At 42.2% G+C, this 14,440-nt stretch overlaps 1 protein-coding gene across 5 annotated transcripts in view; it reads left to right on the forward strand.

Moving 5' to 3' along the window:
* The window catches only part of LOC116641192 (rab GTPase-activating protein 1), a 149,454-nt gene that overhangs the window by 119,228 nt on the left and 15,786 nt on the right, over positions 1-14,440 (forward strand). For 4 of the 5 annotated variants that reach the window (XM_032418771.1, XM_032418773.1, XM_032418774.1 and 1 more), the window contains 4 exons: positions 1,123-1,164; positions 1,405-1,533; positions 13,411-13,503; positions 13,920-14,030. In XM_032418771.1, coding sequence (XP_032274662.1) covers positions 1,123-1,164; positions 1,405-1,533; positions 13,411-13,503; positions 13,920-14,030 — 375 coding nt within the window. The remainder of the gene's footprint in view (positions 1-1,122; positions 1,165-1,404; positions 1,534-13,410; positions 13,504-13,919; positions 14,031-14,440) is intronic. The other variant, XM_032418772.1, reaches the window with a different exon arrangement.

Consider the following 14,440-nt stretch of genomic DNA (forward strand, 5'->3'; position numbering starts at 1 on the left):
AAAGGATTTTAAAATACTTTAATCCCACTCTCTAGAGAGTAACTCTTAACATTTTGGTATATATTCTTTCAGCCTTTTTTTGTGTTTACTTATGTACATGTGTTACTTCTATACAGAATAACTTTTTTCATATGGAGTATTATGTAATAATTATGGCTCTGTAAGTATATATTTTAAAATATGATTCTACCTATGCTCTTCGATAACCTCTTTTCATTTCATATACTTGAACACTTATAGACACACATCTATACCATCCTTCTTCACGTTTAATTATGCCGTTTTCAAGGCATACAAAAATCCATTAAAGCATTTGTACCTTCTACCCAGCTTAAAACACTGTCAGAAACACTGATACCAAATACACTATTATTCTTACCTGCTGCCAAGTATCTCATTCTTTGGGGATACCATAGTTTATGTAATCAATTGCTAGTCTCAGACCTTTAAGTTTTATAATTTCTCAGCATTATAAACAACCATTTGTTTTAAGTAGTTACCACCGGCCTGGTCATGCTAAGTAATTTAAATGAACCTTTCAACTAATTAGCTCAGAAAACCCTTGAGGGAGAATATTAGTTATAGAAACCAACGTCCAGGAACTTAAAGAATTTAGCAGGTCTTCGTGCCTCCCCTTATCTTTCCTTTGCCCCTAGCACTCTCAGAATGGTTAGCTGATTTGATGAAAGGCAGATTTGAGGGAGCCCTGAGCAGGTTCTGTTGTGGGATGGAGGGTTCACAGACAGAGTGACTGCTGCTGTATTTGGAGTGGGGTAGCACAAGATAAAGGAAAAGGCCACCTGCGGTTATTTCCTGAAAGATCACAATTTTACGGGTCAGGTGCTTTGGTTGGGAAGCATAGAATACTTTGGAAAAGCATTCTTTCTTGTTGATTGTGAGACTAGGGCTAAAAAAGTCCAGAAGAATGGGAGACTGGGTCTATTTTAAGCTGTTTTTCAGTAGCAGATCTGTAATTATTATTTTCCAAGATATTTCCAAGATAGTCCATTTCTTTACTTAGTTTTTATACTTTCTTTAAAATGGTGGGGCATTCTGGGGACAGACAGCTGACTGGTCCAGATGTAATCACTGAAAATCTTCTTTTTGTGTTTTCTCTTTTAGGGAATAAGTGTGATTTTTAATGTCGCCCTTGGATTATTAAAGGTACACATTTATTTGTAAATTGAATGACATCCCCTGTCCAGCGCTTGAAGTATGTTGGTCTTGATCTCCTAAGCAGCCACCGTGCAGTAGCCGTGGCCCTCACAGTGACTCAGGCACTGGCTAAGAAGTATCTTCTGGGGATTGTAAAGGTGCTGGTGTTTTAAAAATGCTTCTTGTGCATCTTCATAGCAAAGAACTTTTCCTATACATGGTTGTGTTTTCTTTCTTTCTTTCTTCAAGACTTCTAAGGATGACTTGCTGTTGACAGACTTTGAAGGTGCCTTGAAGTTCTTCAGGGTTCAGCTTCCTAAGAGATACCGCTCAGAAGAAAATGCAAAAAAACTAATGGAATTAGCTTGCAGCATGAAGGTAAAATAATATTTGCATTAATTTAGATTCTTTAGTTGATGTCTCATTATTCCTGATCAAACTATGAACATTTATAATACGTTAATAATAATGATGTTTGTATTGTATAATTTTTTTCCAGATATTTTCTTACATATTACATACCCTATGCATTAAATCTCATTGTTCAAATCCCAGCCTTTGGACTCTAGGGAAGGTATTCTCATTTTGAAGACCCACGAAACAAAAAGAGGCTGTAGTTCCTAGCGTCATACAGCTAAGCAGTGGCAGGACTCAGGTTTCATGATTCCCACTCTGTTCTTTAACTTTACATACTTGTGGTTATGGTCAGAAATTCCCTCAAATGAAACTAATAATTAATGAGGGAAACTCATTTTTATCACTTTCAATGGTATTTATGATTTGTATAATTTTTTAAGGTAAAAAAAAATGTAGCATCTCCTTGTATTCACTTTGTAATGTGAGTGGGAGAAACTTCGGTATCTACTAACGAGAGCATGGACTTGGAATCAGAGAGATCTGAATTCAAAGTTACTTTACCTATTTAAGGCACAATTTCCTCATATGTAAAATAATAGTGGACCTCCGGTTCTGGTTATATGTCAGACTAAGCTAACTCAGGCTGCCCTTCTTTTTTTTTTTTTTTTTAAAGATTTTATTTATTTATTTGACAGAGAGATAGAGAGCACAAGTGGGCAGAGTGGCAGGCAGAGGGAGAGGGAGAAGCAGGCTCTCCGATGAGCAGGGAGCCCGATGCAGGGTTTGATCCCAGGACCCTGGGATCATGACCCAAGCCGAAGGCAGACGCTTAACCGACTGAGCCACCCAGGCACCCCCAGGCTGCCCTTCTTTAAACACTTGGAGGTAGCAAATACCTGGATGAACTTGAAAGAAAAAAGAGAAATCCCAGGTACCTAAATCACAGTAGCTCAAAGCTAGTGTGTGTGAAGTGGTAAAACAACATCTCAGGGGAATATGGAAGGAACCCTAGGTGTAGGTATGAGGGTTTTAATGCTCACGAAGCCATATAATATGAAAATGGGCCTTCAGGAGGTAGCTGAACCTGGAATCTCTATGTAAAGTTAGGACCTTGGAATGCCTGCCGTCTTTGTGAAAGGGGGAAGGAAGTACTAAGACTACCTACCTATTAAGCTTGAGAAACAATAGAAATCCTAATATATATTGAATTAAGGATTTCAAAAAGAAATAGAGCCTCTAGTTAGTGAAATAGTTATTAAAGTTATTGTTCAGCTTAAAATGTTACATACTTCACAAGTACTCTGGATAAGATTTGATGATATTTTCCCATGTGCCAGGTACTGTGGTTAAGAGCTGTCATGTGTGAGGATTAACTACACTGTGTACAGTGCTTACCATGATGCCTGGTAATTAGTAAGCATTCAAGAAATGATGGCTCTTACCGTGGTTATTCCCTCTCTGGTTTTTCTTTTATCTTTCTTTCTTTTTTTTTTTTTTTTAAGATTTTATTTATTTATTTGAGAAAGAGAGAGCACAAGCAGGGGAAGAGGGAGAGGCAGGCTCCCCGCCGAGCAAGGAGATCCTGGGATCATGACCTGAGCCAAAAGCCGACGCTTAACCAACTGAGCCACCCAGGTGCCCCCTGGTTTTTCAAGCAGATATCAAATGCACACTTTTTAGAAACATTTTCAGATGGTGGGTTTGTGCACAGAGCACAGACCCAGGTGAACTCTGAGGTTCTCTGAGTCATTCTTTCCACTTCAGCCTGGTTCACACAAGAGGAGGCCTCTTAGTTGCTGATTTCTTCCCTTCCAAAATCTCCTTTTTCAGTGTCCCATCTTAGGTTCCTGGAACTTGGCTGCTCAGGCCAAAACCCTTGCTTATTCTCCATACCTCTTTCTCTCTCACACCACATCTTGGTCCTCCATCCCAGCCCTGTTTTCACAGTACACCCTGATTCTGATTGCTTTGGCCCCTTCTCACTAACACCCTAGTGTAACCATCACTGTCACTTGTCTTCTGGAATGTTCCAGTGGACTCCATGTCTTCCCATTTCCGCAATAGTTTTCTTTTTCTTTTTCTTTTTTTTTTTTTTAAGATTTATTCACTTGAGAGAGAGAGCGGTGGGGAGAGGCAGAGGGAGAGGGAGAGAAGCAGACTCCCCACTGAGCACGGAGCCCAGTGACCGTGCTGGGCTTGATCCCAGGACCCTGAGATCATGACCTAAGCTGAAACCAAGAGTCAGATGCTCAACGGACTGAGTCACCCAGGCACCCCAATGGTTTTCTTTTTTAATTCCATCTCTCCCTTACTTAAAACTCTAATGGCTTCTTATCTCAGAATGAAACTCAAGAGTTTTTGCTTTGGCCTACAAGGTGCCGTACCATCTGACCTCTGACCATCTCTCTGATTTTACCTCCTCCTCCTTTTCCCCCTTACACCTTCCACTTCAGACAACCTGGCCTTCTTGCTGTTCTCAAACATGCTGAGCATGTTCACTCCTCAGGCCCCTTCACTGGCTGGTCTCTCCACCCATCGTGTTCTTCTCGATGTCCACGTGGTGTCATGGTCACCTCATTGAGTCTTAAGCTCAGATATCATGCCATCAGAGAGGCCTTCTCTAATATCCTTGTCTAAAGTAGCAGCTCCCTCAACACTTTACACCCTGATCTCTTTACCCTGTCTTATTTTCCTCCTATCACTTATTGTTACTTAACATTATCTTATATGTTTATTTGATTATTGTCTGCCTGCCCCCTCCCCAAACTAAGCCTGCAGCAGAGAGAACTTGATCTCATTTATTGTCAGATCCCCAGCATAAGAACAGGACTTGACATACAAAAATTAGTTGAATGAGTGAATTAAATGAATATGCTGCTGAGTTTCTACCAAGTGTTGTCTTATGAAGAGTTGGAGAGTTAACGTGGCTTTGGGGAAGGCTTAAAATAGCTTCCAGCTGAAGGTTTTACCTTTTGGGTTTTCAGTAGCTTGAAACACTTTAATAATATATGGATCCTTTATTTCCATAGTCCAGGTTGGAGGTGTCTAATATCTTTTTTTTTTTTTTTTTTTGCCTGTGCTTTCAAGGAGTTAAGGTAGACAAGGCTGCACAGCACACATATTTTGTGCTTAGATACATAATTCCTTCTGGCCCTGGAGAACTCTGCATGGCTGGGGTACACTTTGGATGATTCCCCCTACTTGCATATGGTTTTGGGTGAGAAAGTTAGTAATTTTTCTTAAAATTGATTCACGTTGTGGAAAGCCTGCATATTGAACAGGAAATGAGAATGAAATTGTTCTGCTAAAAGGCAGGATGCAGTATAGTTAGTGATGGTTACTTGTACTCTGGTAGGTATATTAATGCCAAAAATTATTAAGAGAAATATAGGCAGTAGTTGAGCCAATTATTGGCAAAGAACCTCAGGCACAGTGATTATTTGCTAGCTCAAAAATAAGGAAACTCATTAGCAGGCTCAGTCATGAGCCCTGCATTATGTGGACTGCATCATGTGGGAGTGCCTCCGTCAGCAGGAAAGGACAAATGATCATCTGTGGGTTTGGAGCCCCCTCTAGACATGGAGAAGGGGATTCTTGCTTTATGAATGGCTTGGAAACTAGCTTTTGAACTTTCTGGTGTAGAATTTAGAAAAGAAACATTGGCTTTGTAACTCACTGAAATCCCATTCCATTATTTTTTAATTTCTTAAATATTGTGGCTTGGTTTTCTCAGTTGTACTTCCTGACTAGGGTGGGAATTAGGAATACTTTGCCTCACATGCCAATGAGGAAACAGTTACCTACTTTTGTTGCTGTTGTGTTTTAACAGTTTGATGTTGTAATTTCCGGTATTTGTGTAGTTTTTATGGATATCTCCTTTCTTCCCTTCAGTACCCTGTGAGGTATGCAGGGCAAGTCAAGTGTGGCAGCTGAGGCTTATAGAAGTTAAGTGACTTACCCACTGGACCTAGCTGGGCAGTGATGGGGGCCCTTGTGGAATTCAGGCCTTCTGACTCCACATTCCCAGAGCCTTCCACGCCATTGTGTGGCCTCTTAACTGCAGAATTGCAGTAGGAATTAAGTCAGGTGTGGCAATATCTGAAATGGCCACCAGGTGGGGCTGTTGCTCAAAACGGTCTGTATTCCTCTCTGCCTGTGTGTCTTCCTTTTCTCTATAAATCTTTCTGTGTCAATCTTTACTTGCCTCTTTCTTAATTTCTCTCTTTTCAGTCCTTTTACTTCTCCCCTTCTCGTTCTTGCTCCTTACTTTTATTATGGAACTGAAATATTTTGTTTACTTTTTAAAGAGTCTTAGATCCTCTTCTCTTAATCTCAAATTTAACAGCATACATCAGAATTCATTGAGCTGTCCATTGAGTTGCTCTCCCTTTATGGGTCATTGTCTTGAGATAGAAAGATTGTTTCCACTTCTGATAGAAGATCTAAAAGGAATTTCCACTTTTTTTTTTTTTTAAAGATTTTCTTTTTAAGTAATCTCTACAGCCAACATGGGGCTCAAACCCACAACCCCACGATCAGAAGTCCCATGCTCCACCAACTGAACCAGCCAGGCACCCCAGGAATTTCACTTTAAATAGATTGTTCCAGGAGATCATCAGTGGTCCTAGGAGCTCCATAACTCTTTCATACTCATAACTGGGCTATGCATTGTATTTAAAGGGAGAAAATGGGGAAAAAATTAATTCGTAGGTCTTAAATTTTTTTGATTCAAGAAATATGAGAGCAACTGGTTTTTTGAGATGTTTGAGAGAAGTCAGATATGTAAGGCTAGTTCAGAAGAAATAGGAGCCATAACAGAGATGGCCGGTGGGTTTCTTAGAACAAACCTGAGTGTGGAAACTTGACCCTTTCACTCTGGAATCCTATCTGAGGTGAAATGGATCTTCTGAACCATTGATTGCTTCATTGGGATGTGTTATTTCAAACTTAAAGTGAATGTGCAAGACTTCAAACTACCTATAGAAAAAGATATTACAGAAACCAAATAGCAGTGTCTCCAAACTAATGTAATCCTAACCATTTGCTCTTTGGAGAAACAGAAAACCCTGGCATTTGGAAATACTTGCCTTTGGGGGATATTTTTATTCAGGAGCTAAAAGTAGTATTAGTTTGAACTTCATTCTCTGCTCAGATCATTTGTATATTAGTGTATGTTAGGATTTTAAGCTCTATGATTGCAGTGCCTTCATCATTGTTGCTTCTTAATGTGTTCACAGAATCTTGCGTAGTGTCTGCACATAGTGACTCGATCCTTACAGTGATCATATGAGGTCATTTTACAGATGCATATACTGAAGCTTAGAGAATTGAAGAAAACTCTCAAAAGGTGTAAAGTTAAGAAATGATGGAGCTGGGGTTAGATTCCAGGAATTTCAGACTCTAAAGTCAGTGCTTACCATCAGTGTGCCATCCTGGAAAGGAGGGACTGAATGAATGGGACAGGGGCTCCTTGTATTTTTGGTGATGTTTGTCTTGTAATGGCGGGTAAGCTCAGTCTCTGTCAGTTTAGCTCAATTGTAGCAAAGTTTAGCTAAGTTCAGTTTTCCTTATGATTAGATCAGGCTATGGTTTTTCCTCTGTGCTTGTTTTCTACCTTTTAGATTGAATTTCATGAAACTTCTGAGTGAGAGCTCGTTTTCTCTGTAGTGAACTCTAAATTTTGCTGGTTGTCACAAGGGGAGCAGTGCCCACTACCTTCTTATTTTATTTTAATAAGCTGGTCTCTCTTGGTTCTTATCTGTGTTTGGGTTCTCTGCTACTAATTTGCTACTTGCATTTTAGAAAAATACTCAGATGGTAGAACCAGAATGCCTAATTCTATTTAGTGATCTTTGAGGGAGTTTGAGCCTGAACTATTTGAACAAATTAAATAAAAGGGCTCAGAAATTAAATAGGATGTTGATTTGTTTCAAGTGGTTATGAGTGCAGGCCTTGGAGTCCCACGGACCTTGGCTCTCATCCTGACTCTGCCTCTGTTGTGTGACCCAAGGTAGGTTAACACGGCAGGGTTGTAGAGAGAGAAGTCAGATGATGCCTTTAAAAAGCCAATGTTCTACTGATGACCATTATTATCATCATCATCCATGCTCATTTGGCCTGCCCTGTTTGACCTCCTCTGCCCAGACATCTGCTTTCCTTAAGTCCATTCACAGCAACAAACATTTGTAGATTTTCTTACGTGCCAAGAACTGTGCTCAGTGTTGAACATACTACAGAGATGGATGAGAAACAATTACCCCAGATTTGTGTTCTTGTGCTGCTCTTGCCACCTAATGGACTGGGTCCTTGGCTTTTGACATGTCACTTTACCTATCTAGGTCTCAATTCCCCATCAGTAAAATGAGGTGATCTCAGTTGTTTGGGGGGTTAAATAAAATAGTAGGTGTAGAGGTATCTTGTTATCTTGAAAGTCCTATGTAAATCTCAGGTTTTTAAATCAATAACTAAAAAGTGAAGTCCCTGCCATTAGCATTCTAGAAAAGGAAGATGGATTTGTGTCAGATTTCTTTATTTAGCAGTGAGGACTTTGGGTTCAAGATCTCCTCAGTGTACCAGACATCTTCATACCCACCCACTCACCTGCACAGCATACTTCACCCCTGCCATGTAGAGCTACTAATAACATTCAACCTCCCGCCTTTCCTGGACTACCTGTGACTCTAGCCCAGTGGGGATTCCCACCTGCAACAGGTTCTTAAGCCAAACTTGTAAATCAGCTCCCATTTCCTCTCCACAGCCTATTTCCTGCTCTCCTGTGTTAAATAGACTTACTTAATGGCTCATTGCTTGCAGAACATGTTCAGAGGGTAACTCTGTCTCTGAGTCAGGACAAGAATGTAGATATTAATAAGAACACATAATAACTACCCTTTTAATTAAAAAGACCTCATGTGCTAGGCTCTCTTCTGAGCTCTTGATATGTTTTATATCATGTGATCCTCCTAACAGTAGTCCTCATAGGACTGTTGGAATTTTCTCAGACGAGGAACCTGAGGCTGAGGTAAGGCAGCTCACCCTCAGTGACGGGAGTGAGTCAGTGGCAGAACCAGAGCTCAGGCCTGGGTTTGTCCACCTACAAAGCCCAAGCTCTCCGTGACAGACTGTCCCACTTCCCCCCGACCCATGTCAGTGGCCACTCTCTCACTTTATCAGATCAGGTAGCAGCTCTCCTGGGGCAGGTAGCACATGTTTTAAGAGAGAGCATTATCCAATTCCTGTGACAGATAAATGACAAGTGACGGAGAAAGGGGTGTTTGGGATTAAATACGTACTTCTACCAAAATATCAAACTGGCATGGTCCAACTCTCCACCTTCTCTCTGATTCAGGATTTCTTAACTTGGGACTATGGGTGACCTCTGGGAGCTCATGAGTCCTCTGAAATGGTATGCAGAATGCTTTACTGCTGGTGTAGGGTTGAGGCAGAGTTGGCTTCTGTGCTCTTTTGGTTTTTTTTAAGATTTTATTTATTTGAGACAGAGCGCAAGAGTGTGCAGGTGCACAAGGCAGGAGGAGGAGCAGAGGCAGAGGGAGAAGCAGACTCCCTGCTGAAGCAGGGAGCCCGACACGGGGCTCAATCCCAGGACCCTGGGATCAGGACCTGAGCCGAAGGCAGACGCTCAACCGACTAAGCTACCCAGGCGCCCTGGCTTCTGTGCTCTTTTACAGGAACAGTGCTTTCATGGGAACCACGGCTTTCAGGAGACTTTCAAAATAGTACTGTCTCTAACAGTGTTAAGAAACAATGTACTAGTTGCAGTGGGACATAAAATTGGTTTTACCTAAATTACAAACATAGTCTTATCCCAGGAAATTATATTAGAGTTTTTCCCCCCTGAAAGTACACTTAAACAGAACAAATTTCAAAACTAAGCTTCTTTGAGGGCAAAAATATCTGTGTGTGTGGAGCTGTGGCTTTCCCAGCCTTCTGATAGGAGTCCACTAATAGTGGGTATGCCTCAGAGCTCTGGGGCTGAGTCCATAGCTGCCCTGCTTCCTGAATTCAATTAAAATGTTATTGGGATAAGTAAGAGATCAAATGAACCTTAGACTTTTAAGAGTGGGGACTTTGTCTATTCATTGAGCATTTTCATGCTTGCGGTCTATGAGGCATTAGGAATTTTATAGTAAATAAAAATCCCTACCTTTATGGAGCTTGCATATTGTGTTCTGTATACATCTTTGTATCACTAATGTCTCACAAGGAACACTGCTCAAGTGTTGGATAAATAAATGTCCTGCTGCATCCTTATTAGGTTAAAAGGAAGGCCACTGGCTTTGATTTGTTCAGCATCTGATTATTGAGTCCCAGTTATGTTCCAGGCATTGAGCTAGGTACTGGAGATATGGGGTAAGCAAAACAAGATGTGGCCTGTTTCCCAGTGGGAAGACAGACAATCAAATAAGCACATAAATAATTGTGAACTTGGACAGGTGCCATGAAGGAATTGACTTGATGTTATGAGAATATATAATGAAGACCTGGCCTGATAGGGGGAAGAAGTTGCCGGGGAAGGGTACACTAAAGTGACGTTAGAGCTCAGATCTGAAAGGTGAATAGGAGTGAACCAAGTGCGGGGTTGTCCAGGCAGGGGACCAGGCTTGCACTGTATGTTCACTGTGGTTGCCATTTCTGTTCAGAAGATAGGTTGATGCAAAGAAGAGGGGGTCCTTTCTCATTAATTTAACAAGCATTTGTGGGCACTCTCTTTGTGCATGGGCAGGGGATGACGATGAGTGAGATAGTTCTGACCTGGGGAAGGCACTGATAATGGGACAGACAGGCTGAGAGGTGCTGATTTCTCTGGGGTGCAGCCTAATAAGGAGGCTGGAATTGTGGCTTTTGCAGCTGGTACCTCTTGGTTCCCCATTTGGGTATCAGGCATCTGCCTTTTCATGGGGTCCATTCCTCAGAGGAAGCCTGAACTAGTTGGCCCTGGTATATAGCCGCCCATGCTCCGAAAGTGAGGATCAGGTGTGAGCCCATTAGAAGCTGTGCTGGTTTTATTTATCTTTTGTCTGTGATGGGGGTGGGGTGAGGGGTAAGGGGGTAAAGAGAGGGGGAGACCAGTAACAAGTGAGGATGAGAAGTGGGAAAGCAAGCCAGAGCTGGTGAAGTCAGAACTCTGGACCAGTGAGGAAGGTGGTGGAGGTCTGTTTGTATCAGTCCTAAGGGGTGACCCCTGAGGACTGACTCAGAAGCACAGGTGGGGACCACTATCTAGAGAAGTGAGCAAGAAGAGCTCTGTCTTAGAGAAGTCTAGAATAATTATGAGAATTATTTTTAAACAAGCCTTTATTTTGTTTCTTTTTTAAAAGATCTTATTTATTTGAGAGAGAACAAGCAAAGGAGAGAACGTGAGCAGGGGGAGGGGCAGAGGGAGAGGGAGAAGCAGACTCCCTACTGAGCAGGGAACCCTATGTGGGGCTCGATCCCAGGACCCTGGGATCATGACCTGAACTGAAGGCAGACGCTTTAACCAGCTGAGCCACCCAGGCGCCCCTATTTTGTTCAATTAATTATAAAAATAAATCGTACTCAAGGCAGAAAATTTGGAAAATGTGGGAAGTACATAAAGAAATGCCTGTATCTTGGGGCGCCTGGGTGGCTCAGTCGTTAAGCGTCTGCCTTCGGCTCAGGTCATGATCCCAGGGTTCTGGGATCGAGACCCGCATCGGGCTCCCTGCTCAGCGGGAAGCCTGCTTCTCCCTCTCCCACTCCCCCTGCTTGTGTTCCCTCCCTCACTGTCTCTCTCTCTCTCAAATAAAAAAAAAAAAAAAAAAAATCTAAAAAAAAAAAAAAGAAATGCCTGTATCTTATCATGAAAATGTCAGAACCAAAATGAGATGGCATGAGTAAAGGATCTGGCATCTCTCAGGTACCCAGTGTATAATAATGCTGTTACAGTGCTGAGGCAGAGTCAACCCTTTGGCTCGGAGAATGAGGCATTTATCTTAAGGGATAAGGAAAATGTAGAAGAAATTATTTTGTAATTAGCTTTTTATAATGTATGTTTATGGGGAAAAAATGTTAGCTCTTCCTTACTCCAGCATGAGAATGAGAAGTTAAAGAATCCTGCAGATTTATGAGAATGTTTTGTAGGATGTAGTGTCAGCTCTTTTTTTTTTTTTTTAAATCAAGCACTGGGGGGCCTCCTAACCACTGTGCTCCCTTGTCAGTTATCCAGACTGGGCGCAGAGGACTCTGGGAGGGAGTGTTTGCTGCCCACAGGCCTCATTTATTGTCTGTTCCTCTACTATTGATCTGTTTGGATTGTTTATAAATTTACTAATCACACCAGTGTTTTACTTAGGTGCTTTCTTTGTGAATCACTTATGTACACAAACATTTACCCCAGCATTGTTCTTCAACCGCAGAAGATCTGGCTTTAAAGATGTCACTGTCCAGCTTGTGGCCTCACCCCAAGTGTTTAATGGGCATCTCTCTAAAGATGGCAGCCAGGGCATAGGGTTATGTTCCTGGCTGCCTGCCCACAGGCAGTAGCCAGACTCCAGGAATAAGCTCTGATTGAGGCAGACCTGTAAACATCTGACAAGGGCAGTGTCCAGAGAGTCAGTGGGAGGAAACAGGCAGCTCCAGTGAGATGGAAAGGGAATCCTGGAACAAGAGACTGGAGATGCTGCACACTTGGGGCTGTCCCGTCCCCTCTCGAGGTCTCTGTTTCTTTGCCTGTAAAATAAGGAAGTTAGACTAGCACAGCTCTGAGATTCCTAATTACCCAGAGCTGGGGGGGGCTGAAAGTCAGATTTGTGAGCCAGCCGTGCCGTGCTGATTATGTTAAAGTCTTGGGAGGGAGTGAGTGTTGGCTTTATAATCAGTCGTTATGTTGCACATACTGATTTTAGCACTTCTCTATTTCTTATATTTCAAAGTATTTAAAGGTGTAATTTAAAAAATACCAAAGGGAATGGGTTAGTGGTTTAGAGGAAGGAATCAAAAGAGTAAGAGTTGCATCTTGAAGGGATGCCTTTGGTTATGTTTAGATTGAAGGAAAAAAGAGGCTAGCCTGTAAGCGGGGGGCAGGTTGGGGACTGTTTAGGTAGAAGGAGAGACAAGAGAATAAAGAGAGATGATTTCCTGGAGGGGAGAAGAGTCCTTTGGTCATGTTAAAGAATGAAAGGCAGGAATTTTGAAGTCTAGTTGGGGAGAGTTAGGACCCACTGGATGGAGTGAAAAAGAAACTACTAGTGACTTTCAAGACAGTACTTTCTAGAGAGTAGTCAGAGCAAAAGCTTGATTTAGAGAGGTTAAAGAGGCCATGAAGCACTGGAAGTGGAATGTATACACCTGTGGTTTGCCATGGCTGGTAAGAAGCAGCTTGAGAGCAAGAGGACAGTAGTTGGGTGGGGCAGAAGAGCAGCTAAGTAGAATGGTCAGTGGAATGGTGTTTTTAAGGGCAGAGAGAATTGTGTCTATTTGATAGCAGCACAGAAGGAGCTAGTAGGGAGGGAAGGTGATCAGTGTAGGGTAGTGTGGTGAGTGCAGCTTGGACTTTGCATGGAGTTTAGCTGCCTGGGCTCCACTCCCAGATCTGCCAGTCCTTAACTGACTGACCCTGGTCAAATTACATAACCTCCTTAAGCCTCCAGTAAGTTGCCTATAAAATGAGGATGGTAATACCATATCTTGTCGAGGTATCCTGAGGTCACAGATTGAAAGCACCTTGCAGCAGTACTGGTGTGTGCAAAATAAAATGGTGGAGGAAGAGGGTGATGATTAGGGACAACAGGACTCAGAGCTCAGGTTGGAGGGGCTACACCACTTCCATAGTGACTGAAGATGCCCAGGTCAGCGCAGGCCCTGAGACAGCTACCACTTTCTCATACTTTTTAATTTGTGCTGTGGTTTATCCTACAGATTAGTCAGAAGAAGTTGAAAAAATATGAAAAAGAGTATCACACCATGAGGGAACAGCAGGCCCAACAAGAAGACCCTATCGAGCGATTTGAGGTTCGTTTGCTTATGGCCTGGGTCGATGTGAAGAGCTTTCATTTCAGCCTTTCATTTCCTGTAATCATGCCTGTAACTGGCTTTGCTGAGTTCTTTTAAATTTAAATTCAGATCCACTGTTTCTAGGTTCAAGTTTCAGTTTGAATTTGCAAATGAGAAAGTAAGATCTATGGTGCTTTAAACCAGCTGCCTAGATTGTCACAGTTCAGTGGCCTTTCGTCACGGTTCATCAGAAGTAGCTGCTTGACAAGGTCACTGGGACCAGTTAAGTATTTTGCTTGCTAGCATTTTAGGACCAACCACTCCTCCCATGATTTCCATAGGACTCAGAAATGAGTTTTGAGGGTTAACCCTGAGAAATTGTCATTGCCATCTAATTTTTACATGTCTGTAACTGGTTTCTTTCTACCCTTCAGCGGGAGAACCGGCGCCTACAAGAAGCTAACATGAGGTTGGAACAGGAAAATGATGACTTAGCCCATGAGCTGGTGACCAGCAAGATTGCGCTGCGGAAGGACCTGGATAACGTGAGTCTGACGTGGCCAAAGGGATGGATTATTTTGAAACTCTCAGCTTCTCCCTTTATCAAGTCCAGTCCTTGAATTGTAGTGTTTCTTGTCCTAGTGTGTCACCTGTGAAGTGTCCCTCTTGCAGAACCACTTGCTCTTGTCACTCTAGCTTCCCTCCTTTCCTTCAGGGGTTTTCCTGTAAGCCCTCCATCCCACACTCTTCTCTTGTTACACAGGCCGTCCCTGAACTCCTTTTCCACCAGTGTTTGATGACAGGCTTTTTGACTAATTCTTATGTTCCGACAATTGACAGTAGCATTTAATCATTATCCTTTACTTACCTTCCCTAAGAAGAGATTCTGTTATCCTGCATATTAGGCGCTTGTTGAATAAGCATTGCTAATTGTCAGTGCTTCAGCAGCTTGTGA

This window comes from Phoca vitulina, unplaced genomic scaffold (genome assembly GCF_004348235.1).
Source record: "Phoca vitulina isolate PV1807 unplaced genomic scaffold, GSC_HSeal_1.0 scaffold21, whole genome shotgun sequence".
NCBI classification, from domain to species: Eukaryota; Metazoa; Chordata; class Mammalia; order Carnivora; family Phocidae; genus Phoca; species Phoca vitulina.